General features: G+C 53.7%; 2 protein-coding genes across 2 annotated transcripts; one reads left to right on the top strand and one right to left on the bottom strand.

The window, feature by feature from the left end:
- Nucleotides 1–4,132: 4,132 nt before the first annotated feature.
- CDC42EP1 (CDC42 effector protein 1) lies at nt 4,133–12,040 on the top strand. The gene is made up of 3 exons (XM_068560748.1): nt 4,133–4,251; nt 8,666–9,435; nt 10,773–12,040. Exons 2-3 carry the CDS (start codon nt 8,973–8,975, stop codon nt 11,393–11,395), a joined length of 1,086 nt encoding a protein of 361 aa, XP_068416849.1. The 5' UTR covers nt 4,133–4,251; nt 8,666–8,972; the 3' UTR covers nt 11,396–12,040.
- A 448-nt stretch (nt 12,041–12,488) lies between these two features.
- LGALS2 (galectin 2) lies at nt 12,489–18,788 on the bottom strand. Its single transcript, XM_068560749.1, has 4 exons — nt 18,711–18,788; nt 14,272–14,354; nt 12,980–13,139; nt 12,489–12,814 (listed from the first exon to the last, which is right to left on the bottom strand). The coding sequence occupies exons 1-4, from the start codon at nt 18,714–18,716 to the stop codon at nt 12,668–12,670; spliced, it is 396 nt and encodes a 131-aa protein (XP_068416850.1). The 5' UTR covers nt 18,717–18,788; the 3' UTR covers nt 12,489–12,667.
- Nucleotides 18,789–25,988: the final 7,200 nt, after the last annotated feature.

A 25,988-nucleotide genomic window follows, 5' to 3' on the forward strand; every position in this document is an offset into this window, starting at 1 on the left:
CTGCAGCACAAATCACTTGGAGAACCCAATGCTGCCCCCTTCCCTGCAATGCCCAGGTGTGTCTGAGCCCCTGCCGGGAGTCCAGCCCATGGAGAGTGTCCCTGGAGTGGTCCCAGAAGGAGGACACCTGCCCTCATGGTGGATGCAGTCCAGTTGGGGTGAAAAGGACCCCCTTCCTATGCTGGCTGTGACTATTTGTTCCCCAAATGCGCCAGGAGCACAGACATCACTGTCTCATTGGAGAGCTAGCTCACAGAGTAACCGATGCCAATATGGAGGAGGGACCAGGAGCAGGGGAGAGGCTCACTCTGAAGGAGGGCCTCCAGGAGGAGGTGACATTGCAAAGCAGCCTTCAAAGATGTTTTGCCCAAGGGCAACCCATTGATGAAGGTGAGTGAGGTGTGTGCCTGAGAAAGATGACGACATGCTGAGAAACTCATGTTGGTCAGCAGAGGCCAGGTATGAGTTGATGTAAGATCATCACAGGATGAACAGGGAATGAGTGGGTGAAGGGACCCATGGAGGGACAGGTGGGCGGGTAGATGGCTGTGGGTGTGAGCCGTGGAACAAGGGATGCTGGATGGATAGAGTGGGGGGGGGTGGATATATGGGTGGGTAAATGGATAGGGGTGGAAGGAGGCATGGGTGGGGAGGTGGATGGATGGGTGGGGGGTAGCTAGATAATGGATAGGGCTGTAGGCAGTGGGTCAACTGAGGTGTAGTGGGTAGTAGGATGGCGTAGTGGATGGGTAATAGGCTAACAGATGGATGGGTAAATTGGTGGTTAAATGGATGTGTAGAAGGGTGGGTAGATGGATGGATAGGAGTGTGGGTGGTGGGTGGGTAGATGGGTAGCGGACACTCAAAAGACAGAGGACTCGGGGAATTTTCTGGCAGTCCAGTGGTTAGGACTCTGCACTTCCACTGCAGGGGGCATGGGTTCGATACCTGGTCCAGGAAATAAGATCCCACATGTCTCGTGGCATCACCAAAGAAGAAAAAAAAAAAAAAGACAAAGGACTGAGAAGAGCAATCAGTGGGTCATTGAGCAGATGCATAAACTGACTGAAAGCCGAGCCAGACTTTGGGATGGAAACGATGCGTCCTCCTAGGGAGGGGCTGGGATGGGGGCTGATAGATGTGGCTAACTCACTCAGCTCAAGGCTCCCACTCCAAACCTCACTGGAGCCTGGTGGGCAGCCACTGGCATTCCTAGGTCCCCAAGAGGGAAGTGACCCCTTTAGCTGTGCCCTGCCCCCTCCACCCTAGCTCCATAAAGGACTCTCTGCCCAGAAACTGCCTCCTTTCCATAAGCCCCAGGCCTCAGCCCACCCAGTCTGCAGGGTGAGCTGAGGCAGCAGCTGAGCTCTGTGATTATGGCTCAGGGGGCCTGGTTCCTCAGCACACAGGAAGAGAGGGGGCCTCCTGAACTCCAGGCAGCCAGTCCCACCTAGCGGCTCCCAGTCCCCAGCTGGGAGGCATTTGTTCTGCATTCTGCACGGTGATTACAGCTCTGCCAGGGTTAACCCCTGCGCTCCTGGGCACAGTCTCTTGACGAGGGAAGGAAGGGGACCACAGGAAATTGGGAGAGGAGAAAACCATGGGAAATGGGGACTGCCCATCCCTGCATCTTTCACAAGGATGCCCAGACCCCTCCCTTTCTCTCATTTTCTGGAAGGAAAACTGAGCTGGATCCTTAAATCAGGAGTGAAGCCAAGAACAGGAATGCAGCCTATATAGATAGAGAAGTACTGTATTTCTATCTGGAGAGAGGCTTAGAATGAGGGGAGAGTGCCTCTCAGCCTCAGTTTACCCATCTGTAAAATGGGGCAACGAATTTCTAACTCACCGGTTGCCTCACAGAGAGCTAGCAGAAACAAAGTGACTGGCACATAGTAGGAAGGTTCTCAACCACTGGTTGTTCCCTGCCTGCCCCTGAGCCCGGAGCTAAAGAAGATAGAGAGTATGTATGGCAGGTTGTAACTTTTTCCATTAACACTGCTCTCTCGGCCATATCTCTGGGGCTCTCAGCAAGTAGTAAATACCCACGAGCAGCAAATGTCCACGCTGCTATTATACCCATTTTACAGACAAGAAACTTGAGGTTCAGAGAGGCCAAGTGCCTTACCCATGGTCTCAGGGCCTCTGACATCACACCAAACTTTGCCAGCTGCTCCGGGGATCTTCTGACTACATGTGTAATTTATTGTCTAACCAGGTCACCTTTGAGAGTGAAAGGAAGTGCTATTAATAATTACTCTGGGACAGTAGGCGTCATCTGGGACCGTCCTGGGCAAACCGGGAAGTATGGCCATCCTGCCACAGTTGGAGGCTTTGGGAAAGTCACTTTGCTTCTCTTCAAAATGGACATGATGGCAGTATTGTCCCTACAGGGATCTCATGAGGATTAAATGCGATGATGCAGGCGAGGCGCCACAGGGCCTAGTATGCATTAGATGCTCAATAAATGCTGCTTATTACTGCTGCTGTTAAAGATGATATCCACAGAGCGCTAGTCCCTGCCTCCGTCACTGTCCTTCACGGATGTTCTTGGCTCACAGCAAGAGCTTCCAAATTCACACTTGATCACACTGCTTGCTGGCTTGGTGAGGCGGGACACCTGGCCCAAGTTTAAGCCCCCAACGCCTGGCCCAAGTCTCTCCCAGCCCTTGACTGTGCCCCCCATCTGAGGCTCTCAGGGGCAGCCCCCCTTCCCCCATGCTATTCAGTGCCTCTGAGATGTTCCAGATTTTCCCGGGGCAAAGCACCTTCAAGCCTGAGCCCAGGGAAAGGGCTCTGACCGACTGGAGTCTCGATGCTACTGCTGTGTGAGCAAGTGCTGGAATTCTCTATACCTCAGTTTTCCCATTTGTCCAGCTAGGGAAATAACCCCTCCCTTGGTGGCCAGCATGAGGATTCTGGGAGCCAATGAAAGAAGCACGGCGCTCTGAACCGCGAAAACCTCCTGCCACGTGTGTGTAAATATGGCCCCTCCTCCAGCCACACCTGCCTCCTCCATGCGGCTCCTTAGCTTGTTCTGTCTCTTGCCAGGTGTGTGTGCATTTCCACTGCCCTTCCCTCTGCCTGTGTGTCCTTTACAAGTTAACTCTGGTATCGCCTCTTCTAGGACACCTTGCTGAGCCCCACCCCTCTCCTGCAGGCTGTGTTAGGGGTCTCTTTGGGCAAGGACAGCCCCAGGTCTTCCTGCCTGTCCTCAGGGGGCTCACAGTCACAGGGGAGTATCAGAGGAGGTCAAAACAGCATGAGGCAGGGATCGGAGATCTCCCCTCCTTGAAGATGGCACAGAGTGCTGTGCCTGGCTGATTCCCTGCCCCTCATGGGTGGGGTTGAGGGGTGCTCAATAAAGCTTTCGGAACCCATCTATCTGAGGTGTGACCTCACGTAATTGTTCAGCAAGACTCCTAGGTGCTGACACAGCAGAGAACACTTAACAACATAACATCTGATGCCTGCTGCTATTATGCCATTTTACAGATGGGAAAAGCAAGGCACAGAAAGGCTAAGCAGTGACCAGAACAGAATAGGAAGCCAGGCTGTTGAGTTCCAAGGTCCACAGCCTTGACCACACACCACACCACTCTACCAGTGGCCTGCACCCCAGTCTGGCTCATGTCTGTGTCCTGGTACCCGCGGGGGCCTGTACTAGAGCAAAAAGGAAAGGGGGGTTAGGAGAAAGTGAGTGGGTATCCCAGCTTGTAGAATTTAAGGTCTAAGCAGGACTCTGGCATTCAAGGCCTCTGAGATCCGGCTTCCCTGTTCCCCAGACTCCCGCAGGGAGCGGCTGAAGAGCCCAGCAGCGAGAGTTACCAGGTCAGGGCGCCCCAAGGCTACGCAGGGAACCGGTGGAAGAGGGCTTGGGATCCGGGGACCGAGTCACCTCGCCCCGGCAACCCGCACGTTCCCCGGCTCCCCCTGCCCCAGGCAGCAGGCAAAAGCCTGACCTGGCGCCCCCGCCGCTCCCTCTCCAGCTCTCGCCGCCGCCGCTCGGGGCGGCGTGATCGGTGCCCGGGACGGGGGCCCGGCCCCGCCCGCAGACGGGAGGGGAGAGGCGGGAGGAGGGAGCGGGCCCACACCCCGCCCCCGCCCCCGGAGCCAGCCCGCGGAGCCCGCGGCCAGGGCGGCGCAGACCGGCCCAGCCACTCGCCCGGGCTGCGCGCCGGGACGCACTGCCGCCGCCGCTGCCGACGCGTCCGCCCTTCGCCCCCCGCTCCCGCGGCTCGCGGAGAGAAGGTAACTGCGAGTTGGCCCGCGGGTCGTCGAGCCCGGGGTGGGCGTGGACACCGGCAGGGGGATCGCGGCGCCGCGAGGACTTGGCACCCCCCGCTAGGCTCAAGGAGCGGGGGAGGGGGGCCAGCCTGCCAAAGTCGCCCCGGGTGCCAACAGGCAGGCCCGGAGCGCTGGCCGCGGGAGCGGCGCCGGGACGCTCCAAGTTTTCGGGTTGTTTTGCAATGTTCCCGGCGGGAAGAGTGGGGTAGAGAATTGGAAGGTAAAGCGGGTTGCGGGAGGAGGGGGCGAGTCGAGGGCAGTCTAGGCTCCTTCCTGCCCTGGGAAAGGAAGGGAAGGAACGGGGAGGGGGCTATGTGTCGGAATGTCTGGCCCCTTGGCGAGGCCCGCGCGGAGAGCGGGAAGTGGGGGGGACCGCTGGGGAGATGGTCCAGGCACCCTGCCCCCTCCCCAACCGCCGCATTCCAGGCCGGAGCAGCGGATGAGGTCATCCCGTCCGGTTCCCCTCGGGCCAAGGCAGCCGGCTGCCCCCTTACCCGCGAAGCGACCCTCCGCCTTCTGACCCCGTACCTCCCGGAGGGAATGTTTTCTGACCAAAATTTTTCCCGGACTTCTAATCCCGACTGCCCTCGAGATTGTTCTATTCTTGCCGAGACAGGCAAGACTCAAGAAGTTTGAAGCCCATTTTCTGGATCGGGAAACTGAGGCTCAGATTGGTGAAAGGACTGGCCCGGAGGACACAGCCGCGCGAAACGCGGTGCAGGGACTGGAAGCGAGGACTTGGGGAGACCCTGCCGGAAGCCAGTCAGCCTCGCCGAGCCAAAGGCTGATTCGACTCTAACTTGGGGTGTCTGGGCAAGAAGCGTCTCCCCCTCTTCCCCCTTCCTCCCCTGGTGGCCCAAGGTGCTCCCTCCTACTACTATCCCCCTTGACGTCCTGAGAACGGGGTCTCCGCTGCCACTGTGGACAGCTTGCTACCCTCTTTCTGGCCTCAGTTTCCGCGTCTTGAAGTGGCAGGACGCTGAGGAGCAGAAGAAGGCAGCCCCCAGGGAGTTAAGCCCTTGTTCCAGAGGCCAGAGCAGCCCTAACAGAGACAAGGTCCCGCTGCGCACTGGCAGGGGTGGTGTTACCCAGCGGGACACTTGCGAGAGGGGGCCTATGTGCAGGTAGTGGCTTCCAGGACGAGAGGTGGTGCCCGCTAGGGGCCTGCGGGTGACCCCCAGGTGAGCGCTAGGGTTCCGCGGCCCCCACGCCCGCCTCAGCCTTGCCTCTCCCCCTCCCCCCACCTCCGTGAGACAGCCCTGGGCCTCCTCTAACCACAGGTGCCTCCACAGCGGCCCCTGTTGGCCTTCCCTAACGCGTGGTCCCTGCTTCCGGCCCCAAACCTTGTCCTTGTGGTCATCACTACTATTGAGCAAGCTCCTACCGAGTACCCAGGCTTGACTGTCCTCTGTAGGGTAAACATGAGGACTCCTGGGACGCTGAGGCTGCACGGTGACCACTCTAGCACAGGTCACAGACACCGAATCTGCACAGCTGAGTCTCCTGCCTCCCAGGCCTGCCCTTCTGTACTCAGCGGCTGGGCATCTGCCCGGACCCCAACAACTCTTCCCCACACCCCTGGAGTCTTCACCCACTCCCCTGGCATTTACTATTGATGTTGGTCAACTCCTGGGGAGGTTCCCAGCCACACCACTTTTTTTGTTCTCTGACCTGGGGCAAGTCAGTTCCCTTTCTGTGCCTCATTTTTTCCATCTGTAAAATGGGTGTTTGTGAGCATTAGCAGGTAGTATTCCTGGACGGGTGAGGGGAGATAGGCCATGTTCCTGGACAGCTGGAGTCCTGCTTACTCCAGGGCCAGGTGGGGCACACCTAACCACCAGCAATACCCTGTGGTCAGTGTCAAGTGCCAAATAGGCTGCCATCAAGGGTCCCCAGAATGAGAGATATTAGTGTAAGAATGTTGGCTTTGAAACCCAGCCCTGCTTCAGGATCCAAGGGTTTAATTTACAGCATCTTCCACTCTTAAAACTCTCCTGCAAGAGGACCAGCGTTCGACGCAGTTCTTGTTTTCCACTTAGGAAAACAGGTCCCCAGTAGCAGTGCCCTGCCCTCGGCTCCACAATGCCGCAGGTCTCTCTACAGCAGTGGGTGGGGTAGAGATCTTTTGGAGGTGCCCAGAGACATTTGGGAGGTGGGGGCATCACAAGATTGGGGCAGAAGCTGGTCTCACAAGTCAAAGTGGCCATGGGTGTTGGGTGGGGGCTAGAGCCCCTTTTGCTGAGAAAGGAGGGGCTGCTTCTAGAAGCCAGGGAATTGGGGGCTGGGGAGAGGTGGGTGTCACGGCCCCATGGCACACACAGTGACCCCTCTTCATGACATTTCAGGATGACACCCTCCCCCCCTCCTCCAGAGATTTAATCCTAATCTCAACAGAGCAGGGAAACCTGGCCCATGGCAGGTACCTGCCATGTGACCTTGGCCAAGTTCTTTCTCTCCAAGCCGTGGCTCTTCCTGTAAAATGGGCTAACCCTTCAGCTTTTCGGGGCTGTTGGAGAATCAGATGACATCATGTAGTGGCTGGCCAAATGCAGAGTGCTTCATAACTTCAGCAAACATTCCACAAGGACTTCTTGGTGCCGGGGGTGCCAGGGAAAGGGATGATTCAGAACCGCCCCCCAGGGGGGAGGAGTTATGGTTGGGAGAGGATCAGATGGTGGGAAGGGAAGAGAATGTAGTCAGAAAACAAAGCAAGCTTTGTTTTATTGCCTCCTTTGTTTTTATCTAGTTATTTAACCTATTTTGAATTTCAAATAACATTTGAAGGGCAGAATTGAGGTTTTTATGCTTGGAGGTGGCAGCAAAAAAATTTTTTTTAAGTTGACACTCAGATCTAGGTGTTCTTGTTAAGAATCATTATCAACGTCTATCAGCTCAGGTGCCGGGCCTGTGGAGGTAAATGACTTGCCCATGGTCACACTGTGAGGCCACTGAATCCTCCACCTACCCTCCCTCGGAAGGTGACAAGGGGTGAGCCTTTGGCATGAAGGTATCACAAAGAACTCCTGTGATTAAACCTGTATTGATTTGGCACTTGGCCGCGTGCAGAGCCCAAGCTGAGTGCTGGGACGGAGGGAGGAGGGAAGATCCAGGCAGTGGCCCCAGCCTCAGAGTGTGCTGTGATCTGGAGAGACAAGACTGGGCTCCACGGGCCAGTAAAGGCTACGTGAGTCAAAGGCTCTGAGTTGACGTCTCTACCAGCTCTCTTGATGTGACCTTGAGCAAGCTTGGCCTCCCTGGGCCACAGGAAAACCAGATGTGGGACCATAGGCTCATAGGTGTCCTCCAGCCTACACTTTCTATGATACTAGAAGGGGTAGGGTCAGACCAAGAGAAGCTTAGAGAAGACTGGGACTGGGGAAGAAGGTGGGGGAGAGATCAGGAGGGGAGGAAGTAGGCAAGAAATAGCTTTTGGCACCAGCTGAGCTTTTTCCAAAACTTGTTCCCCGGTGACAAGGCTTTTGTCAAAACTATGATAATGTTCTTTCCTGCGGGCCTTCTCAGAGCCTTGAATATGCTCAGGCATGTAGTAGGCATCTGGAAAAACCACTTTTGACCACAGGATCCTTTTTCCAGGAAGCATGTAGAAGGCGAAGGGTTCTGCTGTTTACACAGCAGTTCACAAAACCTTCACCGGGCACCTCCTCCCTCCTGGCCTTGCTGGAAGACAATTTAACCCACTGAGAAGGGAGGTGACTTACTTAACCCACCAGCAGGAGGCCCCTGGGGTTCAAGGGCTCTGGGGTTGGGAGCCCTGCCGGCTTCACCATTGCCTACTGTGTGGCGTCAGGCAAGTCCCTTCACTTCTTTGTGCCTCAGTTTCTCCCCTCTCTATAGAACCTCCCTCAGGGCTGTTGTCTGGGTTAAATGAGTGATGAACTTAAGCCATTGGCACTCAGTAGGTGCTTCATCAGTGGGCGCCGTATAACGACCATTCATACATTTTACCGCCACACAGCTTAAGTGTACAGCTCGATGAATTTTTTTGTGCCCCTTCCCAGTCTATACCTGTTCAAAGGCAACCACAATTCTGATTTCTATCATATTGTTTTGTTTTGCCTGTTCTTAAATTTCCTGTACGTGGAATCATGCGATGTGTCCTCCTTTGTGGGTCTGCCTGCTCAGCATTTTCTCCGTGTTCCCCATCATTTGTTTTTTTTTTTTTTTTTTTTACTTTTTGCTGGCGCCAGAAGCATGCGGGATCTTAGCTCCCCAACCAGGGAGGGAACCTGCGCCCCCTGCAGTGGAAGCGCAGAGTCTTAACCACTGGACCGCCAGGGAGTCCCCATTTGTTCTCTTTAGCTGTTATTATTTGGACCCAGGATGCCCCCAGGCCTACCACTACTTTTCTTTCTTTTAGGTCTCCATCCCTGGGCAGGAGAGGGGCTGTCCACATTTGAGGCACGTCTGGTGCTTTCTGTGTTCTTGGACAGAACACCTACAGCTGCTTCCACAGGGCTAGGAGCCAGGCCTCAGGGACAGACAAGCCATGGACTTCCCATAGCCTCAGCATTTGGGGGCAGCACCTTAGGAGAGCAGGGGCGCAGCCTCCATCCAACCCCTTTCACCGTGAAGGAGGGAGCTGAGAAGCGGACCCTTAGCCCAGCCCAGCGCCCTCCCCAGGCCCCCGGTGGGCATGGACCAGCAGCTGTGAACAGCCAGAGCCGATGCCGGGCCCCCAGGGGGCCGGAGGAGCCCCGGCCATGAACCTGGGCAAGCTCTCACCCGTGGGCTGGGTGTCCAGCTCTCAGGGGAAGAGGCGGCTGACTGCGGACATGATCAGCCCCCCACTGGGGGACTTCCGCCACACCATGCACGTGGGCCGTGGCGGGGATGTCTTCGGCGACACCTCCTTCCTCAGCAACCACGGTGGCAGCTCACGGGGCACCCACCGCTCGCCCCGCAGCTTCCTGGCCAAGAAGCTGCAGCTGATGCGGAGGGTAGGGGCACCGCCCCGGAGGATGGCTTCCCCACCTGCGCCCTCACCTGCTCCACCGGCCATCTCCCCCATCATCAAGAACGCCATCTCCCTGCCTCAGCTCAACCAGGCCGCCTACGACAGCCTCGTGGTAGGCAAGCTCAGCTTCGACCGCAGCCCTGCCACCTCCACAGACGGCCACTCCAGTTACGGTGAGGGCGTGGGCTATCTGCCTATTTTTCAGAGGCTGAGGCCCAGAGTGTTTGATGGTTCAGCCAAGCCTCCAAGTGAGCTCTTTTCCCCACAGCATGTCAGCCTCCGTGGAGGTCAGGCCCAAACCCCAAATCACGCATGGAGCGGGGGGGTCATAGGGTGGGAACCTGCTCACTCCCCAAAACACTGAGGTTGAGAGGTGAGGAGATGGGGTTTGAGTTCTACCTGCCCCTGAGCTGCCCCCCCACCCCCACCCCCAGGCCCTTGGCTGGGCCAGCCCATTCTAGCCCCCTTCAATGGAAGCAGCTCCCTTGTGTCAGAATGCTATAGTGGAGAGACAGAGAGCCAGGGCTCTGGATTCAAATTCTGGTTCTGCCTGATTCCCAGCGAGCCAACTGACCTCTGTTAAGTCAAGTCCTGGCCTGTATAATGGGCCCCTCAGGGTCATTGCTAAGATTCAGTGAGATGCTACACATATTCAGTGTGGCCCAGAATCTGGCACATAGTAGGTGCTCAGGACACAGGAGCTGTTGCTGTGTCGTTATGTGAACAAAGGTTCCTGTAATTTGCCAAATTTGGAAAACCACTCACATGGACAGAAGCCAGAGGCCCTTCCTGCCAGGGTGGGGAGTGGCAGGTGTAACCTTGGCTCCTCCTCTGGACAGCTCACCTGGGAACCGGGGCCCCTGCTGCCACCTGGTGGCCATTTCCTGCCCTGCAGCTTTGCCCCCGCACCAGAGGCTTCCTGCGGTGCTCCTTCTCCAGGGGTGACGCTTAGAATCTCACTGAGGGCTGGTCCACAGTCCCACCACTATATCTCAGTCCTGGTGGTCCTGGAGCCAGGGGCTGGGACAGAGGACCTTTGGAGGGCATTTGCCTGTCCTTTGGGTCTTGATTTCTATGTAGTCAGACTCTGGCTGCTGGTTCCATCCCTGTGCCCACAAACCAGCCCGTATGCTATGGGTTCATGGCAGGGAACCAGGGGTCATACAAGTTCACAGTTGGGACTGAGAGTCAGGAGATTTGAGCTCCAGGCTTGGCTCCAGCCCATCAAACTCTGTGGCCCTGGGCTAGCCCTTCCCCTCTTCCCAAACTGAGCCTCACTTTCTTCATCTGCAAAATGGGAATGAGGATTATGTAAATTTCCAGGGTTGACAGGAGGATCACACAAGAGACTACGGGGCTCACTGTATTGGAAAGATGGGGGAAACTGAGGCCAGATGGGGGAGTAGCTTGCTAAAGGCCACATAGCAAGCTGGAGTTGGTCCTGGCTCTCCCCTCCCCAATTCCTGGTTAGGGACCCCAGCTATGACCCTGGTCCCTATTTCTCTTCTAGGCCTGGACTCCGGGTTCTGCACCATCTCTCGCCTGCCTTGCCCAGAAAAGCCTCGTGACCGAGACCGTGATAGCGCCTTCCCCTCTGAGCCTGAGCTTCGCCGCTCTGACTCCCTCCTGTCCTTGCGCCTGGACCTCGACCTGGGGCCCTCTCTCCTCAGTGAGCTGCTGGGGGTCATGAGCCTCTCAGAAGGCTCTGCAGCCGAGACCCCAGCCCCATCCCCTGCTGCAAATCCCCCAGCCCCTGTTGCAAACCCCCTGACCCCTGCCTCAAGCCCCCCACCCCGTGGACAGTGCCCCAATGGGGTAACCCCGGGGTTGGGCCCAACGGCCGAGGCGAGGGCCAGCCCGGTAGGAGAGCGTCCCTGTGCACCTGCTGACGTGGGCCCCGGCAGGCACTGGGGAGCAGGCTGGGGTGGCAGCCAAAGCAGCCGCCACTACACTGAGATGGATGCTCGGCGGGAGCTGGTGGAGGTGCTGCCCCAGGCTCGGGCCTCTTGGGAGAGCCTGGACGAAGAGTGGGGGCCACCGCAGGCAGGCAGCAGGGCCCCCGTGCCCAGCACGGTGCAAGCCGACACCTTCAAGTTTGCTGAAGCTGAGGAGGATGACGAGGTCAAGGTGTGAGCGGCTGGGCACGGGCTCAGGACCCCAGCCAGCCTCGGGGCACCGCCTGTGAACTGCCCGCGTGCAGAGCCAGCCCCTCACCTGACAGCTGGGTCCCACCAACGAAAGATGGGAGAACCCAAGTTGTCCCCAGACCCCTCCACACCTCTGCAGGACAGACATGGGAGGGAGGCCAGAGGATACCAGGCTTGTCCCGGGACCCGGGTGTTCCCATGGGCCGTGCTGGGCCGCCCTGCCTCCCCCCACTGCCACTCTGGACCCAGTAGCCGTTCCTCGGGCCCACCCGCCACCCCAGGCCGTCCCCACCAGCTGGAGGGCCTCGCCTCACAGTGCAGCCTTTGTGCTGGGAAAGCTGCCCTTGCTGGGTGGGGGTGGGGAGCATAGCACATAGAGCCTTTGTCCCCTCTCCCAAAGGGACCGCCTGCCCCAGCTCATCCTGGAGTTGCCCCCAGCAGGGTCCCCACTGCCTTTCTGAGAGCCCCAGCCCTTGCTAAGGCTGCTTCCCCGACATTCCCCCCGCCACCCCACTTGTCCCAGAAGCCTCAGAGAAAAGTCAGGTGTGACCTCACAGTGGGGGAATCCCACCTTCCCGTGCACCCCAGACCTGCCTCTGGGTCCTGATTAAAAAAGGCTTTTTTGATAAAAGGTGTCCTGCAAGATGCTTGAGGACCTGGGAGGACAGTGTCAGCGCCACCTGCTTGAGTCCCCTGAGCACTGGGTTTGCAAAGCCAAGGACTCCCCCAGGGGGCCCCAGTGAGGGGAGGGGCCGAGGCACTGGGTAATGAGTAATTAGGCCGGAATGAATAGCCCTGAGATAAGAGGCCCAGGTGGGAGCCCTTATCTATAGTTCCGGGAACAGCCCCTGGCCCAGGTGCCTGGAACCATAATCCCACAGGGCAGCTTGGCACTTGCCCTGGTGACAAAAGGGGACAAGCAGGCAGGACTGGTGGCTTAGAGGTGTTCGGGAGCACGTCCCAGCCCCCAGCCCCCACTTGGCAGTCCAAGGACCTTATGCCTCAGTTTCCTCATCTGTATCATGAGGATGCTGGGAGCATTAAAATAATGGAAAGCACCACAGTTCCTACCACGGAAAGACTCTATAAACGTGGATTCTTTTGTTGGTTCTTAGCCTTGGGGGATGAGCGCAGAGGGTTAGGAACAGCAGATGGGAAGCCGGGACCCAAGGGCTGCTGATTCCACGTGACTGGCGGTAGCTGGGGGTCAGGAGCGGGAATCCGCTTCGGGGTCTTGCGTTCTGGCGAGGTGCCGCCCTCAGTCTAGCTTGAAGGAGGAGATGTTGAACCCGCCCTGCACACTCAGGTAGCTCAAGTGGTCGTGGCCCAGCCTGTTGGGAAAGGTCAACTGGTGCCCGTCTGGCAGCTTCACCTTGAATTCGTTGTTCTCGAAGGTCACGAGGAGCTGTAGTGGGAGGGAAGGCATCAGGGAGGCACGAGCACCCTGGAAAGGGGCCACGGCAGTGCCTGGTGGCTCAGACGGTCCCAGCCCGTGTCTAGGCCAGGGTGCCCTACCATCTGGGCTCTCCCCTCGATATCCTCCTCAGGCCCCTCCCGCCTTTGACCTCACCTTGACCTCTGATCCCGGGCTGAAGCACATGTGACTGTCCCGTTGCTCCTGCCCCCAGCTGTTGCCATCCCGTGAGTTGCAGACAACGGTGGATTCACCGAAACGTGGGTTGAAATGCAGGTTCAGTTTATCTGTCCCCTGGCCCAGATTAATCACAAAGCTGCAGGGGAAGGAGTAACAGGTGAGAATAAGGGGCCAGCCCTGGCTAAAACAGCTTGGGTCGCAGGGTTGACCACAAACTGAAAGAATCACCAAAGGTTGTGTTAATTGAGGTCTGTACCTTAAAACAAGGGAGGTGACAACTTGATCAGACTTGGCACCGGAGTATCACATGCCATTTAGAGCACAGACTAAGGTTCCTGACAAGAGGGTAACTAATAGTGACATTTCAGGAAATGAAGGTGTCTATCCTGGGGGAAAGAATTGCTGTTCTCAACTATCTGAAGACCCATTAAGTTTGGCCATAAATAGTTGGACACCTAAAGTGGTGAGCTCCCTGTCATTAGAGGTATGCAATCAGGAGTTGTGTGATCTCTTGAAAAGATCACTACAGGGGCCTGAGTTAGACCTTCAGGGTCCCTGAGAGTGGGACGTTCTGAGTCATGGGGTGCCTTCATTGGGACGTCTCAGACCAGAGGTATCCCACATTTCTGCAACCCTTAGGGACCCACGCAGGAGAAAGGGGTGATTTTTCTCTTGGTTCCTACACAATGTGTCTGCCTGCCCTTCCCCAACCAAAAGTTGATGGAGATCAGTCCCAAGAAATGCTGACATTGTCCTGCACACAGGAGAGGCTAACGCTGAGCTGTGACATCTGAGGCGGAGAAATGCCCCGGATTCTAATGGAGAAGGCAAACAAGACCACTTGGCGGCCCCTGGCGGCTGTCACTGGTATAATGTGTGTGAAAGGCCGGCCTCTGACCCTTCAGCTGGGTCAAGAGGGTGGTTCCCTGGGGGTTTGGGCCTTCAGTAGAGGCACCTGACTCGCAGAGGACTGGGCAGAGCTTCCGGGATTTCTCACCTGCCCCTTCAGTGTCTGTTGGGGCCAAGGAACTGAGCACATGGCATCCACTGTGAATACTGAAGCCTCAGATGTGAAAGCAGCCCTAACAGAAGAGGAGCCAGCAGGGGTGTGGGAGGGGGTGAGAGCGTGCAAGAGTGTACAGAAGGCCCCTGGTCTGAGGTCACTCTCGTTGTCCGACCATTTCACAAGGCTGCCCTTCCCAGCCTGTTCCAGGTCTGTGGGCAGCCCCCCTCCCCCTCCTGCCTCACCTGCCCCCCCACTGGCTCACCCATCAGCATCATCTGCGATCTTGCCCTTGATCTTCAGGGTTGTCCCCACCTTCATGTCCATGTTCATAATCTCAAATTTCCCCTGTGCCAACAGAGAAACAACCCACACAAATCAATCACACACGTGCCCAGCGCTCTTCTGCTGGTGAAGCCCATTCACCAGCATCATCCCATCCCGACCTGGCCCCAGGCCTCACTCTCCCTCTGCCCACATGGGAGCACGGAGCTGGCAAGGGAAAGAGCCAGAGTGCTCAGATCAAAGCTTCCCGGATCCCCCCTCTTGCCCATTTTGCTTCACTCTCATCCACTGCAGCCTGAAGGACAGCCAGATCTGGAGACATAGGGCCCAGCTGAGGGAACCTCAGTTTGCCCATCTATGAAATGGATAGAATGACTCCTGCCCACCTCACTGTTCCCAAAAGTGTTTAAGTGATGATGCACAGTGCCCTCTGCAAAATCCCCCTAACAAGGATATGCTTAGTTCTTGCACAAACTTGGAGTCATTTTACTGACAGAAAATGACTGTATCACAGGCAGGTCTAGGCCCATCCCAAATGAAGAATCTATGAAACTCCATAAGTCACATGTCTGAACATGTCCGTCAAAATCCCTCTCCATACCTCACTTTCCTCATCTATAAAATGGGCTAATTTGATTTATTCATTCAGAACCAGTTGCCGAGTGTCCACTGTGTAACAGATGCTGTTGGAGGCCCTGAGGTTAATAGCGCCTCCTTTGAGCTGGTTGGGAGGATGAGAGCTCACGTCTGTGAAGCCCACAAATAGGGCACAGGCTAAAAGCAAATCAAGGGACTGTGGTCATTGTGCTTATTTATTGCTACTACAGTATCCATCTGCTTCCTATTTTTCCATCGACCTTGGCACTGTCTGAATTTCATATAGCAGGGGTTCCCACAACTTTACTACGGTTAGAGGGAGGCTCTCAAAGCTGGGTTTTCAAAACTCATTATCCCAGCCCGAGAAAATGTCCAGTTTTCACATCCATGGTTGGAGGGTGTGAGGTTGGGCCAGACAGGATACAGCAGCCACCAAATATTTAGAACACTTTATGGGAGAACACATTTACATTGTGGGATTTCTGTTCACTGATTTTTTTTTTTTTTTTTTTTTTTCTGGAGGGAGCACACCTGGGAAGCCCTGAACCAACTCGTGGGACCGGGGCGCTTTGCTGAAAGTCAAGGGCGGTGTCCGTGGGGGGAGGATCAATATTTCCCTGCTGGCAGCTGCCTCCTTTCCACGAAGAGGGAAAATAATCTGCCAGTTCATACACAGGGGTAGGGTTGCCCGGTTCTCCTGGAGGCAGTGTATTTTAAAAGGAAGGCCTGAGGGCTTCCCCAGTGGCGCAGTGGTTAAGAATCCGCCTGCCAATGCAGGGAACACGGGTTTGAGCCCTGGTCCGGGCAGATCCCACATGCCGCAGAGCAACTAAGCCCGTGCGCCACAACTGCTGAGCCTGCACTCTAGAGCCCACAAGCCACAACTACTGAGCCTGCGCTCTAGAGCCCGTGCTCCGCAAGGGGAGAAGCCACCGCAATGAGAAGCCCACGCACCACAACAAAGAGTAGCCCCCGCTCGCCGCAACTAGAGAAAGCCCGCGCGCAGCAACGAAGACCCAAGGCAGCCTAAATAAATAAATAAACAAAACAAATTTAAAAAAAAAAAAGGAAGGCCTGAAAGAGGCCTTGCCAAGCCCAGCAGAGTGGAGCCTCACAGCATGTCAGACCCTGTGATGCCCCAGAGCAGGGTTTCCCAGCCTCGGCACCCTGGACATTTGGGCTGGATCACTCCTGTGGGTCTGTCCTGTGTGCTGTAGGTGGTAGAGCAGTATCCCTGGTCTCTATCCACCAGGTGCCAGTAGCACCCTCCCCCCAAGTTGTGACGACCAAAAATGTCTCCAGACGTGGCCAGACGTCCCCTGGGTGGGGGGAAATCTCCCTGCCTTCGAGAAAGTGGGATTCGGAGGCAGGAAGCCTAACTCCTCAGATGGGCACTTAGGGTAACAGCTGGATCACCGGCCAGACTGGATTAAAATTCTCCTTCAGCCTCTCACAGATAGACAGAGAATGCCCTCCTTAGAGAGGTTATCCAGTCCGTTCCAAAGAGGAACGTGGGCGCCCTGCCACCAAGCAGACCCTCACAGCTGTGTGCCCTGCAGCACGCACAGTCCCCACCAGATGGCGTGAGGACTCTCCTGTCTCCTCCTAGTTGCATGCGCCACCCACCAGGACCCTGGGACAGTCAGGGTGGGACTGGGATGGGGAGAAGCACCCCCGCTGCCCCTGTACGTCCTGGTGGTTGCCTGGCTCAAACAGAAGAACCCGAGACCCCAAGGCTGCTGCAGGGCAGGGGCATGAGAAAAGCCGGGCTCGGGGTGCATCTGGACAAACAGGGATGCCCGTGGGAGGGGGCCTGACCCACCTGCTTAACAAAGTCTGAAGCCCAGAGAGAGACAGGGAGGCAAAGCTGGGGTCGGGGTGGGGCCAGGTGTCAGGGGTCAGGATCTAGTGCCAGCTCTGCTCCTAACTGGCCGAGTGACTAGGGGCCAGCTGTGCCACCTTCTGGACCTTGGTTCCCCCATCTTTAATATAAGAGATTTGGACTAGGTGGTCTCTGAGGAAGGAGGAAAAAAAGGGAGGGATGAGACGACCAGGGGAAGGAGAAAGTAGGGTAAGTCTCTGGGCACAAAGGTCCTCCCTAGGAGGCAGAGGGTGGGGAGAGCACCGTGCCATCCACGCTGGACCCTCCAGTCACATCCACACCCTGCATCCCACCTGTGCTGACTTGAATATTGTCTCCCAGAAAACCATGTCTACTCGGAGCCTGTGAATGAGACCTATTTGGAAATAGGGCCAAGTTGAGGTGAGGTCGTAGTGGCTGAGGGTGGGCCCTAAATCCAATATGACTGGTGACCTTATAAGAAGAGGGAAATTTGGACCCAGAAACACAGACACACAGAAAAGACCATGTGAAGACGGAAGCAGAGATTGGAGGGATACAGCTACAAGCCAAGGACGGCTACAGATTGCCAGCAACCAACAGAAGCTGGAAAAGACGTGAAAGAATCCTCCCCTAGAGCCTTCAGAGAGAGCATGTCCCTGTCAACACCTGGATTTCAGACCCCAAGCCTCCAAAACCGTGAGAGAGTAAATTTGTTATGGCAGCCGCAGGAAACCAATATACCATCCTCAGAAGGTGCCATCTGTGATCCAATTCCCCAAATATGGGAGACTGAGGCTCAGAGAGTGTACCTTGTCCAAGTACCTTGTCCAAGGCCACACAGTAGGCTATGGCAGAGCAGGGTTTGCAATCAAAGAATTAGCAAGGGACCTCAAAGAACCTCGACCCCTGCAATTTACAGATTGTGATCTTGGGCAAGTTAATCTTCGAGTCTCAGTTTCTTCATCTTTAATAGGTTAAAGATGTCTATAGATGTTAGCAGTTACTATTATTGCCACGATTAATATTTCTAATGAGAGAGAATTCCCTGACGGTCCAGAGGCTAGGACTCCAGCTCTTCCACTGCAGGGGGCCCCGGGTTTGATCCCTGGTCGGGAAAATAAGATCCCGCAACCTGAGGGGGATAGGCAAAAAAAAAAAAATTACTGATGAGAAAACTGAGGCTAGAGGGGGAAAGAAACAGGCTCAGAACGGTGGTGGAGGGAGCAGAGAACCTCGGTGCTAAAGGGCTGTGGAGGGACTTCCCTGGTGGTCCAGTGGTTAAGACTCTACACTCCCAATGCAGGGGACCTGGTTCGATCCCCGGTTGGGGAACAGATCCCATATGCCCGCAACTAAAAATCCCACGCGTGCAGCAACTGAGACCCAGCGCAGCCAAGTAAATAAATACTTTTTTTAAAAGGGGGTGGGGGGCTTCCCTGGTGGCGCAGTGGTTGAGAATCTGCCTGCCAATGCAGGGGACACGGGTTCGAGCCCTGGTCTGGGAAGATCCCACATGCCGCAGAGCAACTAGGCCCGTGAGCCACAATTACTGAGCCTGTGCATCTGGAGCCTGTGCTCCGCAACAAGAGAGGCCGAGATAATGAGAGGCCCGCGCACCGCGATGAAGAGTGGCCCCCACTTGCCGCAACTAGAGAACGCCCTCGCACAGAAACGAAGACCCAACACAGCCATAAATAAAAAAATTTAAAATAAAACTCTTGGGATGTGACCTTAAACATGTATATTTGTAGCAAGCACCCCAAATGATTCTAATGTACAAAACTCATTTAAAAAGAAAAAAAAAAAAAAAAAACGGGGGTGGGCTGTGGAGGTGATCTGTCCAACTTCCTCAGTATACAGATGAGGAAACGGAGGCTGGAGGGGCAGCGATGCTTTTCCGCCAGCATCCACCCCACCCCCACTCAGGCGAAGAGGCAGAGGGTTGGAGGAGGTGGGCAGTGGGGAGCCGGCATCCTCACCGACATGGTGGCAGCTCCTGACGGCAGCCCTCGGTGGCTCCTGGAGATCTGGGCTCAGACTCTCACCTCACAGTCCAGCTTATATCCTAGAATATTACACATTAACTCCCCCAAGGCCATAAATGAGGACTTTGGTCCTTTCTGCCAGGGTGTTTCTCCACCCACATCTCCTGGTACCCAGAACAAACAGGCAGAAGGCTCCTCACCCCGGCCCGGCCCACTCAGCCCAGAGCATCCTCCTGGCCTCCCTCCAGCCCAGCTTCCCAGCCTCCTCCCGGATCTCGAGGGCATGTGAACCCAGAAGCAGCACTGAACTGGGCGCCAGGAGCGGGCACAAACCATGTGAGCTTGGCAGCCTACCCAACAACCCTGAGCCCCACTTTCTCATCCTTAAACAGAGACTTGCTTGTAAAAATCTCTATACCTTTATGATGTCCAGATTCATTTTGAGAGTCTTTTGTTTTCTCCCCTCACCTCATGATTTTTCTGATTGTCTGTGAAAGTTTTAAAAGCAATACATGGTGGATTCAAAGAAAACATCTAGAAGTATCAATAGCAAACTAAGTAGGGAAGGGAGTGGGAGGGCTGGGGAGGGTGGGGTGGGTAATGGGATTTCCGTGCTTTGCTCTTTACCCCTGCTACTTATGTAATTGACATGCTTACCATAGTCAGTTAGAGATATTAAATAAAAAGAAATACGGGGCTTCCCTGGTGGCGCAGTGGTTGAGGATCTGCCTACCAATGCAGGGGACACGGGTTCGAGCCCTCGTCTGGGAGGATCCCACATGCCGCGGAGCAACTGGGCCCGTGAGCCACAATTACTGAGCCTGCGCGTCTGGAGCCTGTGCTCCGCAGCGGGAGGGGCCGCGATAATGAGAGGCCCGCGCACCGCGACGAAGAGCGGCCCCCGCTTGCCGCAACTGGAGAGGGCCCTCGCGCAGAAACGAGGACCCAACACAGCCATAAATAACTAAATAAAAACTTAAAAAAAACAAACAAAAAATGAAATACGATCACTCATAATCCCACCACCAGGATGGAACCTGCTTATTTCATTGGCACGTTTCCTTCCGTGCGGTTTTCAATGGATTTATATCATAGACACACGTTGTCTATTCAATTGTTGATCCTGCTTCATTCAGTAAACATTAAAGCCCACAAATCTATATTTCAGAACTATATATTAATGGCAGTGAAATACTCTACCTTTCAATGACTAAATTTATTCAACCTATTTCCTTCTGCTGAACACTTACATTAATTCCAAGTGTTTGCTATTAAAAATGCTACTGCATTCAATTATTTGCACATAACGTCTGGCAGCATCATGACAATTGTTTTAAGGCGGATTCCCAGAAGTAGAATTTTTCTAGAGCCCTCGTCTGGCGAGCTGGAGAGTTTTCCATTAGAGCTGGCGGTAGCCACTCTGGGTGGGGTGCTGGTGGGCCAGCCCTGCTGAAGGCCCTTCTGTGCCAGGAGCTGACAGGTGGCTCACTGCACAGCACTCACAGAGGACGCCGCCTTCAGTCCCCGGCCCGCCCGGAGAGTGATTTCCTCGCAAGGAAATTGATCCCTTCTTGATCTTTCTCCCAGGGCCATTGTAAAACCCAAGCAAGATAAGGAGTTGAAAGCGCTTCATAAACGGAAACTCTCTAATCAACAGAAACTACACCTTGTAGAGGTGACATTTTTCTGATGATATCAGTAACTCTAGCCCACTGTAGAAAGTACACAAAGTAAAAAGAACTTAAAAGTTCACTTGTTTTAGAAGAATGTTTAAAGACAGGAGAACATGACCACACTTATGAATTGTGCTCTTTTCTGTGTGCACGTTTTACATCAATGGAAGATTTTTAAAATACTAATAAAGGAAAGGAAAAAAATCACTGACACTTGCATCTCCAACCTTGTTCTCTTAATAATGCCTACCTTCTGCAGGGTATTTTACACTTTACAGAGCACTTTCTCCAGGCCTCATCACAATAAACTCAATAAATTCTGGAGGTGATCTTTACTATTACCCCATTTTTCAGATGAGGAACAAAGGTTCCCAGGCCTCATACAACTAACAAGTAGCAGAGCTTGCCTTGTCTACCAACCCATTGCTCAGATGACTGCCAAGGCATGTTACACTGCCCTCACTTAGCAAAAACAATATTTGACCTCCAGGAGAAGTATGATCTTAAACCCTTTGTGTGGTGGTAACCTCTTAGCTGGCCCCCAATGATCCCTACTCTTGGTATTCACACCCGTGTATAACTGGCTCCCCTTGAGCGAGGCTAGACCCAGTGACCCAATTCTAATAGCATACTAGAATTCTAGAACAGAATGCTAGAAGATTAGGTTACAAAAGACTGATTATGAAAAGAAAGATTACAAAAAGACTGCTCTCTCACTCTCTCTCATTCTCTCTCTCTCTCTCTCTCTCTCTCTCTCTCTCTCTCTCTCTCTGCCCTAGCTCTGGGGGAAGAAGCAAGTGAGCCATGTTATCAGTAGTCCTATGGAGAAGTCCATGTGCCAGAGAACTGACGTCTCCGGCCAACCAATGATGAGGACCTGAGCCCTGCCAATACCCATGTGAGTGAACTTGGCAGCGGATCTTCTCCCATTTGAGCCTTGGGATGGCTGGTGTCACCAACACTTTGACTGCAGCCTTGTGAGAGACCCTGAGCCAGAAGGCACGCAGCTAAGTCCTGTCTGGATTCCTGATCCCAGGAACTGTAAGAAATGTGTTTCTGGCGGGCTTCCCTGGTGGCGCAGTGGTTGAGAATCTGCCTGCCAATGCAGGGGACACGGGTTCGAGCCCTGGTCTGGGAAGATCCCACATGCCGCGGAGCAACTAGGCCCGTGAGCCACAACTACTGAGCCTGCACGTCTGCAGCCTGTGCTCCGCAACAAGAGAGGCCACGACAGTGAGAGGCCCGCACACCGTGATGAAGAATGGTCCCCGCTCACCGCAACTAGAGAAAGCCCTCGCACAGAAACAAAGACCCAACACAGCCATAAATAAATAAATAAGTAAATAAATTTAAAAAAAAAAAAAAAAAAGAAATGTGTTTCTTATTTTAAGTCCCTAAGTTCTGGTTAATTTGTTACACAACAGTAGATAAGTAATACACTTTGCCAAGCAATTGTTATCAGAAGTTTGGTGGGAGAAATAATGCTCATGAAAGCCTCCTGACTAAAGAGTCTGCAGGGACTTCCCTGGGTGGCACAGTGGTTAAGAATCCACCTGCCAATGCAGGGGACACGGGTTCAATCCCTGGGCTGGGAAGATCCCACATGCCGCGGAGCAACTAAGCCCGTGTGCCGCAACTACTGAGCCCGCATGCCACAACTACTGAGCCCGTGTACCTAGAGCCCGTGCTCTGCAACAAGATAAGTCACTGCAATGAGAAGCCCGTGCACCACAACGAAGAGTAGCCCCTGCTCGCCGTAACTAAAAAAAGCCCATATGCAACAACGAAGATCCAAAGCAGCCAAAAATAAATAAATATATTTTTAAAATAAATAAATTTTTAAAATAAATAAATAAAGAATCTGCAGTCCGCACATGTCCCTAGACATTCTACTACCTTGGTCTTTTTAAAGAACCAGCTCTTGGTTTTGTTTCCTTCATTATTTTCTGCTTTTATGCTTATTAACTTTTAGAGTTTTTTTTTTACTTTTTCTTTTATTGCTCTTTTTCTAACTTCTTGAGGTGGATGTTTAGTTCATTGACTTTTCATCTTGTCTTCTTACTAATAACTGTATTTAAAGCTATGAATTTTCCTCTACCTACTACTTTGGCCCCTTCTCGTAGGTTTTCAGATGTTCTGCTCAATATTCCAAATGTTACCCTTGAGTCAAGCCAGATGATCAGAAAGTTGTTCTCAGCACTTAGTACATGCTTAATAAATATTTATTGACTGACTGACTGAATAGCAAAAATCATCATCATCATCAGGGAAGAGTTAGAAAGTGAAACATCAATACTACAGGACTGGCTAAGTTAATGGTGCTAAGAAAATATAAATGAACTATTATGCGGCCATCAGAAATCACAATTTGAGGAGACCCTCAATGGCCGTGGTTCCTTGCTCATGGTACAGTGTTAAGTGAATAAAGCGGCTACAAAAGCAAGTTCCCAGGACTTCATGATGGGCCCTTACAGATCTGCCTTCACTGAATTGTACACCAGGCCACCAGGCTGCACTGAGGTACAACAGTGAGGAGCAGCCGTAACAAAGCTGCTGGTGTGTCCACCTCTGAGGTGCCAAGGAGGACGTGGCCTAGCTGGCCACACAGGGTCTCCCTCATGGAACAAAAGCACAAAAGACTTGATTCAAATGCATGGGATTGAGGGCCCCATAGAAGAAAAGTACAAAATAAAGCCAGGCCTTAAAGAGGCCAAGTCTAGTAGAGAGACAAGCTTGGACACAGGAAACGACTAGAAAATAATTAATGACACCCCAATGGAAGGCTTCAGAAAGTCCCAGATTCCTGGGGCCGGAGGGGGTTCTCCAATGTCATTTAGAGGTCAGTACAGCTCTGGAATCTTGGTTCTAACCTCTCTGAGTTCAGTCTCCTCCTCTGTAAAATGAGAGCAATAAGTGTTGTGAGGATTAAGGGAGACAAAGCCTGGCACTTCGTTAATAGTTAACAGAAAACATTTGTCATTATTATCAGGAGCCCAGTGCCCTACCTGTGTCAGCTGGGAGAAAGGCTGCTCACCTCCGCCTGGCGGCCAGGTCTGAGACCCAGGCCTGTGGGAATGTTCTCCTTGCAAACTCCCAGGGCCCCATCATGACTTTTGTGAGCCTGAGGTATTTCTGCCTTCATGGGTCCCTTCCTCCATTAGAAAATATATATTATATACACATAGACATAAACATACATATATTTAATTATATTTTATGACTGCATTGAATAAATATATCAATGTTACATATATTTTTTTTTAATAAATAAATTTATTCGTTTATTTATTTTTGACTGCGTTGGGTCTTCATTGCTGCGCACGGGCCTTCTCTAGTTGTAGTGAGCAGGGGCTACACTTCGTTGCGGTGCGAGGTCTTCTCACTGCAGTGGCTTCTCTTGTTGCGGAGCACAGGCTCTAGGTGCGCAGGCTTCAGTACTTGTGGCACACAGGCTTAGCTCTCCACGACATGTGGTATCTTCCCCGACCAGGGATCGACCCGTGTCCCCTGCGTTGGCAGGCGGATTCTTAACCACTGAGCCACCAGGGAAGTCCCTCAATGCTATTTATTAAAACACTTTTGTCTACCTGAAAGTTCACTTTCTCTTCTGATTTTATTTTTTTGGCCACACCACGTGACATATGGAATCTTAGTTCCTCGACCAGGGATGGAACCTGTGCCCCCTGCCGTGGAAGCATGGAGCCCTAACCACTGGACTGCCAGGGAATTCCTCTTCTGATTTTATAAGAGATTAAAACATTTTGGTGGGCCCCTAAATTGTCTGGGCCTGAGCCACCGTGTTCTGCTGGGCCTAATGGAGAGTTTGGCCCGTGGCTTCCAGTAACTGTCACCCACCAGGCCTCCTGCTGTTGGGGGACTTTGGTCCTGAGGTCTGTGGGATCCCTGCCTATCTCCTCTCCTGTCCTTCTCCTCCCAAAGAACAAACAAATCAACTCATCAGTGATGTCTGTCCGCACTTCCCTCCCTGCTCATTCCCTCTCCAACTTCCTCTTTCTGAGACCAGGAGGTGCCAGGACGGGGCTCATGGAAAGCACCGAGCTTTTGGCATCAAATAGGCAAATAACACATCCTGGCTCTGTCACCTGCAAGCTGAGGAGCCACGTCAGGTCACTTCAAGCCTCAGTTTCTTCATTTGTGAAAGGGAGCTAATAGTATCTTCTTCACGGGGTGATTGTGAGAATTTTTGTTTGTTTGTTTGTTTTGGTTTTTTTGGCTATGCAGCATGCAGGATCTTAGTTCCCCAGCCAGGGATCAAACCCGTGCCGCCTGCAGTGGAAGCGCGGAGTCCTAACCACTGGACCACCAGGGAATTCCCGATTGTGAGAATTTTTAAAGATTTTTTAAATTAAAAAAGTTAACCTATGTAGCATGTGGGGCGCATAATAGATGCTAAAAATTAAGTAAAGAAACAAATGTCTTCCTTCCTTGCTTTGAGGGAGGATTCCTAAATGGGCAGAGGTTTCACCTGAGACGATGAAACCAAGTATCCAGGACAGTGGAGAGAGCAGAAGCTCAGAGCGAATCTGCAACAAGCAGCATCTAAGAGCCTGGACTCTGGCTGGTGAGCACATCCCTTCCCCCGCCCCTGGAGGACAGTTCTCCTTGGGAAGCCAGCGTCCATCCTCCCAGAGCCCAGGGAGCCTGGGACTAGAGCATAATGGGTAAGGAGAAAGACGCTGGTGACAGCCAGATGTACCATCTCAAGGGGCCGAATGATCACACCAGCAAGATCGGGGCCCTGTTTCCCCTGGACAGATCTAGGGCTTATGATCTGTGCTTTCCAGTCCCTATACGGAGAAAAGCCCCTCTTATTCCCACAATCTTTCTTCAGTTGTGTTAGCCTCAGGCACAGGGAGGTCTGTCTATAGCTGTGTGACCTTGGGCAAGTCACGTAACCTCTCTGGGCTTCAGCTGGTCCGTCTGCAAAATGGGAACTGTCACGGTCACACCTCACAGGGCAGATGTGGGCCTTAAGGGAGAACGTACGCGAAGTGCTAATCACTGTGCCGACCCATGTTCAGTGCTGAATAAATAAATGTTCGCTGTTATTAAAAATTAATATCAGGTCTGCTTGGATGTCCAGCCCTGCTTCTGCTTCTCTGACCAGCCGACCATCTGTCCTTCAACGGACATCCACAGAGCTCTTACCTCATCTGGTCCAGGGATCTTCCTTGTTTAACCTGATTGCCGGGTTCTGTGGCCTCACCCTGAACCCCAGCTGCTGGCTGCACCTGGCCATACTCCCAGTGCACATCCTTCCAGGACTGCCTAGGTCCACTGGAGCTCCTGGGTCATCCTCGCCTCACCTGGAATTGGGGAGGGCCCTTGTGGGAGAAAGGGGTGGGTCACAGCCACTTCACTGTCTCCCCTTCTCCGCTCCTGCCCCCACTATCTTTTCACCACCCATTGGGGTCTTTGTAAAATGGAAATGACAACACCCCACTCTCCTGCTCGAAACCCTCCAGGCTTCTCCTCACACTTAGAACAAATCCAAACTCCCACCTTGGCTGACAAGGTCCCGCCGACCCGGTCCTGTCCACCTTGCAGCCTCATCTCATCACACGTGCCCCCTGGCCAG

This window comes from Eschrichtius robustus, chromosome 13 (assembly GCF_028021215.1).
Source record: "Eschrichtius robustus isolate mEscRob2 chromosome 13, mEscRob2.pri, whole genome shotgun sequence".
Lineage (NCBI taxonomy): Eukaryota > Metazoa > Chordata > Mammalia > Artiodactyla > Eschrichtiidae > Eschrichtius > Eschrichtius robustus.

Bases quoted from the DNA above. Each gene is read 5' to 3' on its own strand.
- CDC42EP1 (XM_068560748.1), top strand. From the start codon at position 8,973: ATGCCGGGCCCCCAGGGGGCCGGAGGAGCCCCGGCCATGAACCTGGGC. The intron at 9,436-10,772 runs GTGAGGGCGTGG...TTTCTCTTCTAG, and splicing joins AGACGGCCACTCCAGTTACG to GCCTGGACTCCGGGTTCTGC.
- LGALS2 (XM_068560749.1), bottom strand. The intron at 13,140-14,271 runs GTGAGCCAGTGG...CTTCCCCTGCAG, and splicing joins ATCGCAGATGATGCTGATGG to CTTTGTGATTAATCTGGGCC. The intron at 12,815-12,979 runs GTGAGGTCAAAG...CTCCCACTACAG, and splicing joins GCCCGGGATCAGAGGTCAAG to CTCCTCGTGACCTTCGAGAA.